The 13,010-nt window shown below is 44.0% G+C and overlaps 3 protein-coding genes across 3 annotated transcripts; 2 read left to right on the top strand and 1 right to left on the bottom strand.

The window, feature by feature from the left end:
- Nucleotides 1-82: 82 nt before the first annotated feature.
- Nucleotides 83-1,458, top strand: V1513DRAFT_456313 (uncharacterized protein; the record flags this gene model as incomplete). The annotated part of the gene is made up of 3 exons (XM_066899563.1): nt 83-389; nt 442-1,355; nt 1,414-1,458. 3 exons carry the CDS (start codon nt 83-85, stop codon nt 1,456-1,458), a joined length of 1,266 nt encoding a protein of 421 aa, XP_066756243.1.
- A 347-nt stretch (nt 1,459-1,805) lies between these two features.
- V1513DRAFT_422732 (uncharacterized protein) lies at nt 1,806-9,034 on the top strand (the record flags this gene model as incomplete). The annotated part of the gene is made up of 12 exons (XM_066895994.1): nt 1,806-1,907; nt 1,969-2,055; nt 2,107-2,306; nt 2,353-2,464; nt 2,519-2,595; nt 2,644-2,924; nt 2,977-3,454; nt 3,512-4,000; nt 4,051-4,361; nt 4,414-4,697; nt 4,747-8,962; nt 9,024-9,034. The coding sequence occupies 12 exons, from the start codon at nt 1,806-1,808 to the stop codon at nt 9,032-9,034; spliced, it is 6,648 nt and encodes a 2,215-aa protein (XP_066756242.1).
- A 730-nt stretch (nt 9,035-9,764) lies between these two features.
- On the bottom strand, nt 9,765-12,738 carry V1513DRAFT_477029 (exocyst complex component Sec6-domain-containing protein). The gene is made up of 6 exons (XM_066900225.1): nt 12,578-12,738; nt 12,498-12,525; nt 12,345-12,449; nt 12,223-12,288; nt 11,997-12,168; nt 9,765-11,934 (listed from the first exon to the last, which is right to left on the bottom strand). Exons 1-6 carry the CDS (start codon nt 12,607-12,609, stop codon nt 10,022-10,024), a joined length of 2,316 nt encoding a protein of 771 aa, XP_066756241.1. The 5' UTR covers nt 12,610-12,738; the 3' UTR covers nt 9,765-10,021.
- Between the last annotated feature and the right edge of the window lie 272 nt (nt 12,739-13,010).

Here is a 13,010-nt window from a genome sequence, read left to right as displayed (position 1 = left end):
CAAACTATAGGCGACGATTGGTACAGTTATAGTATCGTGGACTTAGCTGGTGCTTTCTTGTTACTGATCACTAGCTGGAATCATGCCCTCGCCACATCCATCATCCGCTACTATTGTTACCGAGCGTGCTCCAGAGACAGATGAAGATAAGCATAGTCTTTGGACATCTACTCTGAACTGTCGGGTATCGGATCCACAAAAGGAGCAGGAAGGTACTCAGAATGCATATATATCGTATCTCATTACAACTGAGTCCGATTTTCCCGCATTCCAGACCCCTGAATTTACAGTCCGTCGACGATTTTCAGACTTTGTTTATTTGTTTAATATTATTGTGCGAGATCACCCAGCATGTGCTGTTCCTCCGTTACCCGATAAGCAGCGCATGGGTGCGTATTAGTTTGAAAAAAGATTGTCCATTAGGTTAACGCGACTGCTTAGAATATATCACGGGCGATAGATTTGGAGTCGAGTTTACTTCTCGTCGAGCGAGTTCCCTGCACAGATTTTTACAACGCTTGTCCAACCATCCCATTTTGCGCCGCGCCCCAGTATTAATAGTGTTTCTCGAGTCGCACGAATGGAATGCATATATGCGTGCACGGCCGTACAAAGCGTCTGGCAGTGCAGAATCCTCCGGAGTCTTTGATGGTTTTAGTGACGCGCTGATCAATGCATTTTCCAAGATTCCAAAGGAAAAGGATGACTTCTTGCCGGCTAAGGAGCGCGCCGACAAACTCGCTGATGACGTCGCGCACACAGAGAAGGTTATGACGCGTTTGGTCCGTCGCGAGCACGAATGGGAAAATGACTTGTACGAATTTACAAATCAGGTGGCAAAATTGGCACAACTTGAGCCAGATATAGAAACTTCTTTCAGAGCGTTTGCGAGCCGAGTGCAAGGAACCGGGGATGCATTGCATCAACTTCGTGACAGCGTCGATACAGATTACGTAGTTTCATTGCGGGATATGGAGAGCTACGTTGTTTCAGTCAAGCAGCTACTCAAGCAGCGAGATCAAAAGCAGTTGGATTATGAGGGACTACAGGATTATTTGAACAAGGCTACAGTCGAGCGCAATGTCCTCGCGTCCGGTGGTGGAAATGGTTTCTTACGGTCTAAGGTCGAAGATCTACGAGGTGTCGACCATCACGTCGCGCGCATTGAAAGACTACGCAAACTCGATACCAGATTGGAGGTGCTGACCAAAGAAGTCGAGGAAGCGAAGGAGGTATGCGGCTCATTTGACAAGGAGGTGGTACGGGATCTGGTCGATTTTGAACGGATCAAGGCTCTTGAAATGAAGGATACTCTCGGTGCCTTAGCCGACGAACATATAGAATTCTTCCGTACAGTAAGTCTTCGAATGATTGTAGATTGAATTACGAGCAATGAACTAACCGGCCTCGCAGCTTATTGAGAACTGGGAGAGCGTCATCCCTGAATTGGGAAGCTAGTCTTTACATAATTTTGGTATGTGTTCACACACAAATACATACAGAAGCCATGACTCGGTTTTGAGCACTTTTTTTACTTTCACGGATTGTATTGTCTTCAATGACGGTACTGTAATGTGACACCCGCCCTCACATGTGCTCGTAATATTATTGCAGGTTTCGTAAATTTGAGAGCTAAAACTCAAATCTCTATGAGATACACTTCCTCTAACCGTATGAAGTTAGTGAGTCTTACCCCTGAGTATCCGACTGCTACTAGATTAAAGCATTAACTGCAAAGGCGGACGTGCAAATACGCCTTTAATTAATCGAAGATGTGACCGCGATTTAATTGAAATTTTTGCAAGATGATCGCAAACTTCGCGATCAAGCATGCGTGGATCGAAGGCCCAAAGTCACCAATGGCGATTACGAAGAAAGCAACTGTTGACCTTCGTAGAAGGCATAAGGTATCATGATTACTCTATAGTTTGTTTTGGAATAGATGTGTAGCAAACTAACAAAGCCTAGTTCATTTCTTTTCGACAACGCGTCGATGGTATTAAGATCGACCCTCTCCGCCGAGCGAAGAGACACAGCAATGACATTGGAGATAAAGTATGATTTAAATAAGTTAATATAATGGTATCTATTGACTGGTATTTACAGCCTACTGAGTCATTTTTTCACGTTGCTCTACAGACTTGGAAAGAATTGAACAGTTCCCAATGCTTTGTCAACTTCGCACGAGAGGTTTCGCCGATTTCACAATCTTTGCCACAAGTCTTGTATCATAAAGTTCAAATCTTCACTATATTAAATAACTCCATTTCTGAGAAAGAGAAGTTTGCATGTCAGGCTTTGTTAGAGTACGTTCTCTGTAATTGTCCTATATTTTCTCTGACGAAGTGGCAGTCTCCTTGCACAATTTGCGCATGATATTGGACCGGAGTTCGAAGAATTTTTACCAAACGCGATTGGCACACTGATATCTGTATCTTTCCACGAAGATATTGAAGTGGTGGAGGTTGGTGTGTGATATTTTTCCCAGCAGTATTCATCCCTAACCATGATCGTACAGTGGACATTCAATTGCATGGCGTATTTGTTCAAATACCTGTTTCGGTACCTAGTTGACAAACTTGCCGAAACATTTGAGTGTGTATATTGTGATTTAACTCTGTAGAGACGCTAACACATATACAGTCTAATCTCGCCATTATTTGCGCAACATGAACGAAGACCATACCTATCTCGATTTGCAGCAGAATCATTCTCGTTTTTCCTTCGCAATTCGAAGCAGGCCAGCGTTGACTTTTTCTGTGACCATGCTTTTCAGGAATGGGCAGCGTCTACATCAACTACTTTTGAGACCGCAATATGCGTTATGTTTGCTGAGGCACTCAAGGGTCCTGACAATACACTACACTCAAGGGCTCCTAGATTAGCTCTGAAACTGCAAGAATATTGTACAAGTGATTGCGACGGTATTTTGTTCAAGTATACGCGGCATATTGAGTGAAGCTAATATAATATCAGATCGCAAGTTCCATGTATTTTTGACGATACTGACTGACACTCTACATCATGGGGACAAGTCAACTATCGGACCACTGTACGAAATTATATTTAAGTGGACAAAGAAGCAGCTTTCTCGAAAAAACGTCTCTCCGGAGTTCACTCGATTGATCGCGAAGGAGCTGCTGCTGCTAGTCGGCCTGCGAAAGGGCTCTAGGGTGCCAGACTGGGATGCCGCTTTAGATATTTACCGTACGATCCTGGCCACCGTCAACAAATTGCCGAAATCTGAGATAAAATCTAATGTTGTATGGGAGTTATGTAAAGTATCACAAGCATTGCTGCAACACGCTGAGAATATAGATGACGCGATGGCAACAGAGCTGGTAGAGAACATTTACAATATCGACGATTCGCGTAGCTTTGTCCCATTTTGTGACTTCACAGATCTGGCACAGGACAGGTACTATTCTGGAGTGGTCTTGTTATATCTACAAAGGTCAGATATGTGTGCCAGCCTATGGAGGGATTGGAGTTGTTGTTAACGATTTGGCAGATTCATTGACCGACTTGATAAGTTCGACAACTATACCGTTCTTACCATTTTGGCAATTCTCAAAAAGTGGAATCCGCGTATCGATGCACCTGGCTATGTCTCACCCATCCGAGGAAGCAGATCTCTAGCGAAATTCATCGTGGCAGGAATGCAGGACCATATAGCAAGTATTAGGTCTGGCGATGTCAGTAGGTTTTCGAGTGTGGGGCCACAGCTTGAGCTTCTGTACGACATCTTCGAGGTTTCCGATGAGATCATGGAGTGCACAATGGATTTAATCGATGTTCTCAGGGAGAGCGAACTCAGTTCATCCGATACTTCACTAATCTATGGACGTGCGCTGTCAGTGCTGGCAAAGAGACTCAGACAGGCAGAGGATAAGCCTCGCTTGATGTCGTCTCTCAAAGGGTGTTCGGAGCAATTCGAAATTTTTGGCTCGAACAGCTACTTTGTTCATGGGTTAATGGAATTGCTGAACATATACAAATTGTAAGCCTATTGCTTTCATCTGAAATCTAAATGAGTCTAATCAGCTACAGTTTTGCACATCCCGTCTCTGAATTCCCGGATTTAGTGGTCGTCCTCAAGGACTTGACAATAAAGCTCGAAATCAATCTGAGAGACGCAAATGCAGAATTACGACTTGAATCGCTAAAATTAATGTCTTTAATTTGTGAATTAAAAGATGGTTGTGTTCCAGAAATCTTAGATCTCTGTGTGACGATAGGGGAGACTGCATTCGAGATCTCCACGGCAAGGACGTTGTCCATGTATATCCGCCGAATTGCAATAGAGTATCCGTCGTTAAAGGATGAGCAACTAAGATTGAATATTATTTCATATTGTTTTGGTAAGTCGGCTCAACAAATGTTTTGTTAATATTCGCTAACCGCGAGGCTTAGCTCTGTTAAATTCACAATTCCAACCTGTCTGGCAGGAGGCCATATCTACTCTAGTGAAGTTGGCATCAAGTAGCAAAGATGCTGTGTGGAAACTTTTATTTGAAGGCATTGCTCCGTCATCAGAGTCTGCCACGGATGACATGGAAACGGAGTCCGCGGGAGACTCATATGATCACCCTTACGTTTTTCACTGTACCAACGTCCAAGATATCGAGAGGAAATCTGCCAATGCTCTTCAGAAGCGTTCTTACGCTGATACTCTTTTGAGGGAGTACTATGCAAATGTAAGTTTTTGACAGATACAATTGTTAACTCACTGTTAATGGTCTTTAGGATACTTTTACAAACAAGGTTGATAAAGACACTATTCGCCGAAGATGCTACGCTGTATTGAACAATCTCAGCCGTTTAGCTGAGCAACGAAGCTCTGAGCTGGTGCCCATATTTCTGTCTTGTGTAGACGGTGTTGTCCAGAAAAAGTCTGCTTTATTGGATATTTTAAAACTGTTCTCTAGTTTTGAAAATCCATCCAGATCCCTAAACACGGACGGTATTTACGGTCGCATAATTCGTCTACTTGCAAGTCCTGATCCGGGCATTCAGAAACTTGCATTGGAGTGTATATTCAAATGGGGCGACGCAAGCATTAACATATATAAAGGGAATCTCCAAAATCTGCTTAATCCCCAAGTTTACAAGGACGAGTTAACCAAACTGCTTCTAAGCAATGCCGATGAGTCGATTATTACCTCGGAGCATGCACCTAACGTGATGCCGTTAATTGTGCACATACTATATGGGGCAGCGGTCGGTTACCATGCTAGTAACAACGGCAAGGTCAAGAGCTCACATCGGACTACAATCATATCTGCCATCGGAAACCTGCAGCAGGAATGTATTGCACTCTTCATTAAACTCTCGTACGAAGGCATACCTAGCCACGTCCTTGTTGATTTTGAGTCGCGCATGATTGCAATTCCAGACTATGAACAGTTCGAGCTTTCACAGTCTCAAATTCGGAGGATTACTGGTTTTGTGAGTATGGCAGATGACATCTTGCATGTTCTGAAAGGACGTGTTGGGGTCTCTGGTGATTATCTTTTGCAATCCATTTTGTCCTGCATTGTCTATGCTCAACGGGTCTTGATTAGCCAACAAGTCAGCACTGATATTCTGGCCGCCTGTCGTTTGATTCGCAGCACAGGCATGAAATGTCTCGAAATCATATTTATAGATGTGCCGACTATCAATTGGGAAAGATACAAAGATGTTCTCCTTCCAGAAATTATCCTTCCACGCATCGAGAATTTCAAGAACGAAAATACGCAGGATATATCACCAATTATGCGAACATTCCTAATCTGGAGTTCTACGGAACGTTTACTGTCACTGCTAGACTATGATGGGAGGATAATTCCTCAGATCATGGAGACGATGGACTTTGGAGCTGCGAAGGAACCCATTTACATTGCAGCCATCCAGTTCGTCGCTAATCTACTCGAGCTGCAGCAGTCCTCTACAGATCAGAAAACAACAATGGTGGTAAAAGCGATGAATGAAAGAACATTACCGCTATTTTTGCCTCGCCTTGTCAGCTTGCTGTCCACTAAACGAACCAACGATATTGTGCAATCAGGCATCGCCGTCGTTCGTCAAGTCATGAACATATTCGGCGATTTCTTGCTCAATAATTCGCTATTACTTGAGCATTATGTTGACGTGTGCCTATCTGTGGCCAAGTCGTGGGACAGTCATTCAGATAGCATCAGCGATGTTTTCGAATTACTTGCTTCATTAGTGGCGGCGACAACCAACAATATTCTTCTTCGAAATTGTTACGACGGACTAAGCCCAATTTTACAGACTATCAAGGAGCGCCATACGAGAATATCATTAGTCAAAATATTCTCCTCGCTGGGCCGTAACGACGACACGGTCAAGACAGTCGCTAATATCTTGGTAGAGCTCAATTCATACTCGAAAGTCAAGATTGACGAGGTTGACTACGAACGACGGCTTTCTGCGTATGCAATATTCAATGTTGATTTGTGGTCTAGCTGTAGTGCTTTGCAATGGGGTCCTATATTGCATGATTCTATCTACTGGATTGCTACTAGCGACGAAAAGGCAATCCAGAGCGGCGCATCATCAGTGCTCAAGCGATTTATCGAGACAACGGCCTCCAAAGCTAAGGAAGAAGACCCCGATCGAGTTCAGTTTTATTCATTGCTAGAAAGTGTGATTATCCCGGCTATACGCAGCGGCCTCCGGTCCGAAAAGGAAATGTTACGATACGAGTATGTTGCTATTCTGAAGACATTGGTGCAAAGCCCTACGGCGTATCCAAAAGTTGCAAATCTACAGGTCCTCTTGTTCGATGGGGACGAGGAGGCCGACTTCTTTAACAACATCGTTCATATCCAGTCTCATAGACGTCAAAGAGCAATCTACAGATTAGGGCAGATAGCATTGAAGCAGGAGCTTGGGGATTTCAATATCTCGCACATGTTGCTGCCACTACTCGAGCATTTCTTGCGTGATGTTACTGCAGCGACCTCGGCTATGGCAGAAGAGACGATTAGTACGATTGGAAAGCTTAGTGTGAGCTTGTCATGGAACCAATATCAGGCAATCGTGAAGCGATATTTGTCAAATCTGGAGAAAAATCGTGAAAAAGTCAGATTTTTTTCTCGACTGCTTGACTCTGTTGCCGAAGCCATTTATCAACGCTCAAGTTCGAAGGAGGCGGAACCTAAATTTAAGAAGTACAATGCCAAGAAGGCTGACACGTTTTTGGCAACCGAGGTGGCTCCAAAGCTTCGAAATATTCTCAAGCTTTCGGATGAGAATACCCTGGCAGATCGAGTTACGGTGACGGTGCCACTGATAAAATTTCTTTGTGGTACTTCAGAAGAAACGCTAGTTAGCAATTTATCAAATGTGATTCTTGAGCTATCTCAGCATCTCAAAAATCGTCTACAGGAGGTGCGTGATGCAGTGCGGAAAGTGTTTGCAAAAGTCTCGGTAATAGTTGGCCCACGGCTTCTCGGTATTATTTTACGCCAAATGCAGTCTGTATTGAAACGCGGCTCGCAGAAGCATATCCTGTCATTTACTGTACACAGTATGCTGGTTGCACTTATTGGCATACCAAGCTCAAAACACGGGGATCTGGATCCAAGCTTGCAAATTATTGCGGACATATGCATGGACGATATTTTCGGTGTCACTGGCTCAGAGAAAGACGCGGATGGCTACATAAGCAAGATGCGGGAAGTTAAGGAAAACAAAAGTTACGATTCCATGGAGATCTTGTCCACGAATGTGTCGGTTGGCAGATTCAGTGATTTGTTATATCCGGTCAGACAAGTTCTTAACGGCGAGCATATCAACTTGAAGATTGAGCGCAAAATCAACGATTTACTTCGTCGTATATGTAACGGCATCTCGCGAAATGCAGAATCTTGCTCGCCGGAGGTTATATCGTTCTGCTTGGCTCTCTGCTCGGAGAATCCCCAGGATTGGAAAGCAGACGTGACGGAAAGATATGACAAAGGAGCTCCCCAAGCTCGATTATTTTTAACGAAGAAGGTTCAGATACAGAAGAACTTGGCAGATAATATGCATTATTTGCAGCGGTTCGGGCTGGACGTCATCAAGAACTGCCTCCGGAAGAACCGTGACCTGATTGGGGCCATTGAACTGCAAGAATTTGTCAAATCGTTGAAGCCTTATCTTGCTTCTCAGCATGAAGATATCCAGTTGTCGTCGTTGAAGCTGCTTGCTACAGCTGCCAAGTATTCTTCACTTCTCGAAGAACTCGACACTAAGTTCTTGTTCACATATGTGGTTGGTATCGTCCAGAAGTCTACGTCGGCGACGACTGAATTATGTCAGACTGGTCTTAAGTTGCTCGCTACGCTATTGCAGAAGAAAAAATATTCGACGGCCGATGAGTCCTCGATTGCGTACATAGTGCAGAAACTTCAGCTCGATTTCATTGAGCCTGATAAGCAAGCCCATTCTTTTGCATTCATCAAAGCCGTTCTTCTCCAGAAGATAGTTATTTCTGAAGTTTACGATGTCATGGACAAGATCCGTGAAATCATGGTGAACAGTGGGTCCAAAAATACTCGTGAGGTTTGCAAATCGTTATTTTGTCAATTCTTGATGGACTATCCTCAAGGCCGGGGACGATTGAATAAGCAAATGCGTTTCCTAGTTCACAATCTTAACTACGAGCAAGCGACAGGTCGGGAATCAGTCATGGAAGTCCTATTCGTCTTACTCTCGAAATCGAAGAACGATGTAGTACAGAATATTATTGAATTATTTTTCGTACCACTCACAATGACTCTCGTGAATGATGAATCGATGGAGTGTAAAGAGATGGCGCTATTGTTGTTCAGGACTATTATGCAGATGGCCGATGTAGAAAATTCGCAGTCGATGATGAAAAGTTGTTTGCAGTGGACGAGCCAGAAAGATTCTCCGGATTTGAAAGAAGCTGCGTCTCAGATTTTTGAGATTTTAAAGGAATTTGGGAAAGGTTTGTACGTTCTCAATTATCGTTAAGTTGGAGAGAATGTGCTAACTGGGCTGTCGTTTAGGTAGCATTTAGGTAATTTGTAGCATTCTTTTATAGCATGGGGAATACTAAAATGGATTACGCGTAGTTTATTTTGTGGGTTGTACTATAGACAAAAGTTATTACATACATAGCGCATGGTGCACCGAGTGTATATGACATATGCTCGCCTACCGCACAACTTCCAGTTTATAATATAAATTACCCTTTCATGCTAACATGCGAGATAAATTATAGACCCGCAATAGGCATCAGTATTGGATACTGCTCTTTGACGTAACATATAAATACGGCACCAGATCGCGATGCACGCATCAAAGCAATGAAAAGCCATTATCTCCGAATCTGTCAGAAAGTTAACGGAACTGCAGTGTAATTACAATATTCGAGAATCATCAACGCTCGGGTACTAATGTACTATCGACCACTAATACGGCCATGAGTAATAGAATGCTGCGGCCAAATACTCAAATTTTTACGTGAATCTCTTTGTTAAATGGGAGGTTTTTTGTTGGTCGTTGTCGATTGGAAGAGTGGACTCTCGTTCTACAATCCCGTCATACAAACATTGGCATACTTTGCTACAATGACGAGAGTCATAAATCCAATAGTGTGACGCTCTGGACAGTGGCAGGCTCATTATGGCCCAGACTTTCTGATGTGGATAGTGAACTCGGATGTGAGAAGGCACGATATATGGAAAAGAAATTCTGTGCCAGAGTATTCCTAGGTAGGCAGCCTCTGAGCAGTCACTTGAATAGTGAGGCGCGCGGCCACTCCACAATTTGCTTGCGCGGGAAACCTTTGGGGAGTGCTTGTACAAGGCGTACTTCACGTCCTGTGAAGATTGATGACACAATCCTAAAGTTTGAGCTGAGAAGCCAAACAGCCATCAATGATGTTTCAACTTAAGCATATAATCCATTAATGAGTGCTTTCAGCTGCACCACATAGCCGCCTAGAACTCCCCAGCCTATGTACAAGTAGTAACTCTATAATACAACCTCAACATTTCTAACCTCAAGGGTAAAGACGAGACATATAAGTGTGTCTATCGCTAGACGGATTCATAATCAACGGTGCACATTCCCGACGCACAGTCTCCATATACTCCTTCACGGACTTTGAATCTAAATCTTCTCGAGCCCGAAGAATGTCTTCAACAAATTTTAACGGTGCATCAGGAAAGCTTTCCTTTAGTGTTCGAAATCCCTCGACTGCACCGACTTTGTCGCCTGATGCTAAGCCCATGAAAGCTTCGATGCCACTGAATTGCGATTCGACGTGTTCGCTGTCTGTAAAAGTTGTAAAAAAAGGATACATTATTGCGACGTCGCTCTTTATTTGGTCCAGCGAGCGTGGCGATAAAGATGCACCTTTGTTCTTGCTGATTGCGCTGAGATAAGATACGAGTGTCGCTTCCAACAGGTCGTCAATATAAATTTGGAACAGATCGGGATTAAAATGCTCCGTGAGTTCAGAATTATATTCCTCAAAGGTTCTGACAACCTCTTGAATTACGAGACTAGCTGGCACCGATGTGATGGTCCCATCTGGGGCAGTCGTTGTCGCGGGCGGGGTATACCAGGAGTTCTTGAACAGGTTGGCGAAGGAAGGCTGGAGATCGAACATTACCATGCCGACCATCTCGAGAACGCACGATTTTGCGGTCGCGATAAAGCCATCCATTGCATCTTCCAATTCCTGAACCATCTTCGACTGGACATTCCGATCATCGTCTGAATGTACCAGAACGTCCACGTTCACATTTATCTGGCGGGTTATGATATTCTCGGTATAATCAGCCCCGCGAACTTGATCGTTTGCGACGGCAATACAGTATTCGAGTAAACCACCCGGTACCTCGTCCATAGACGCATTCGACTTTTGAATTTCGTCTCGCACGACGTTTATCCATTTCTGCTGCCGAAGAAGTAACTGTCGTTTGCATTCATGAATTACGCCCGACACAACACGAATTTCGTCAGAGTCGATACCAACATTAATCTGCTGATTCAGCATTTGGAAGACGATCGGCGTGTTCGCGAGACCGTACTTCGACTCGGGGTCAACATCAGGAGCCTGTACGCGTTCGATAAATTCGTTGCACTCAGTCTTTTGAAGATTTGTCATCCACTCGTCGATCTTGCGGCAAATCAAGCGCATGTAATCGACCAGGATTTCTACCTCTTGGCCGTCCAGCAGCGATGGTGTGAGTTGTTCTGGTGGGATATTGAGCTCATTGACTAACGTGTCATTGTACTTTTGAGACCAACGCACTATTTTCAAGAGTAACCCCGCTTCTGTCTCCTTCGTAACTAGATTCTTGAACAAAACGTACATTTCTTGGTGATACGCCGCGACGAACCGGTTCGTAATTTTCCAACTCGCTGGTACACACTTTGTTAAATCCGCTTTTGCAAACAAAATGTCTCTGGTGACCCAATACAAATTATCCAGTAACGTACTAGGATCGTCCGGAAAAGTGGACACGCAATTCTGAAATACGTCTCTGGCGCCGAGTTTAATACATTCCGTCAACTTTTCGTCGTAATTCCTCAGGGCACGTGTCATCCCCATCGGCTGGCTGTTCATCGACAAATGCTTCGCCAGCTCCTTATGCGATTCTGACGCAGAGTTGAGAACCTTGACCTTTGTGTCCAAACGCTCTTCCGTGTCGATTATTTTTGCCCAGCGTACTATTAGACTGGAATTTCCTTCCCGTAAGACTTCCAGTAAGTTCTGAGCGATGTCGAAAATTAAGGCGTCGAATTCTTGGATGACGTTGTCGAGGCGGGTGAAATACTTTTGCAACGTACATGTAGCATCTTTGCTGGACCTTGCGGCCTGAAACATAGCTTGATCCCGAAAATCACGAAGTCGTGACAATTCATAGTGTATTCTGAGGAAATTTGTCATAGGCCCGAAGATATCTGGATTCCATCAGGAATTTATTCTAAAGCTGACAGATTACACAACAAGTATGGAAAAATACCTTTGCCATCCGCGTCAATCATTGCTTCGATTTCGTCCAGCCTTGCCGGTAATTCTTGTAGATTGCGCTTGACGTCTTCAACGGCCAGGAAGTTTCTTCGCACTTTTGAAACGCGGTTTATCTGACCAAAGCCAGAAACCATATTCTCAGCCTGCGCACACAAAGAGTTCAGCTATTCATATATTATTAGCTGCGACCATCTCAGTAGCGATCGACGTCCACTGACATTCATTAACTCCTCACTCAGCTCACCCACCAACGTCTTTGCGTCCAGTATGTTTTTAAGCCCATTCTGTACAATTCGATTAGTCTAACCATCCAAAAATATATTGACGTAATCGTACGCACCGTCGTTATATCTAGCTGAGTTTGGACTCCGCTTTTAAGTTGTAAATCCATTGCCGCCTTATCGCGCAGCAGACGCTCCTTGATCGCCGATATCTTGGCAAGATCCTATGATCTGTTAGTATTCAACAACAATTATCCGTTTCAATTACATACATCAGGATACCGCAGAAGTTCAGCTAAGCTATATAATAGTCAGATCACGATATGTCTTTAAAAATATATTGGTACAGTACCTGCCAATCGCATTATCCGCGGTCTCGCCCATATCGCGAATTTACAATCTCTCTTTGGATGGCAATCAGACCCTGCTTTAAACCACTATAGCTCCAGGTGTACAGGCAATACAATTCTCATTCGTATAAACTGACCCGACCAACAGCTGGGCCATTTAAGCAGATGTTGCGACTCTGATGCTAATGCGACCTCCCAAAGCAGGACACGCGCCATTATCGCACACAAACCCCTCATGGTTACAGAATTGAGTGTAGTTACAGTTTGCGACCATAACTTCTTCATTTGTTGTGCAAGGAACGAGTTACTGAGTACAATGACTTTTACTGCATAATATCAATTAACAATGCTATCGCTTGGCACTACTGCCGTCTCAGTCATCAGCATACAGGATTCTCACGGTTTTTGGTCATTTGGTGCTCGATCTTGGTTCAG

This window comes from Lipomyces chichibuensis (assembly GCF_038497645.1).
Source record: "Lipomyces chichibuensis strain CBS 12929 unplaced genomic scaffold V1513scaffold_2, whole genome shotgun sequence".
Taxonomy (NCBI): domain Eukaryota; kingdom Fungi; phylum Ascomycota; class Lipomycetes; order Lipomycetales; family Lipomycetaceae; genus Lipomyces; species Lipomyces chichibuensis.
This window is presented reverse-complemented; position numbering and strand designations above follow the sequence as displayed.

What these genes read in the sequence shown, in the direction of transcription:
- V1513DRAFT_477029 (XM_066900225.1), bottom strand. Translation starts at nt 12,609, where the DNA reads ATGGGCGAGACCGCGGATAATGCGATTGGCAG. An exon ending in AACTTCTGCGGTATCCTGAT is followed by an intron (nt 12,450 to 12,497) that starts GTATGTAATTGA and finishes AACAGATCATAG; the next exon opens with GATCTTGCCAAGATATCGGC. An exon ending in TGAGTGAGGAGTTAATGAAT is followed by an intron (nt 12,169 to 12,222) that starts GTCAGTGGACGT and finishes ATATATGAATAG; the next exon opens with CTGAACTCTTTGTGTGCGCA.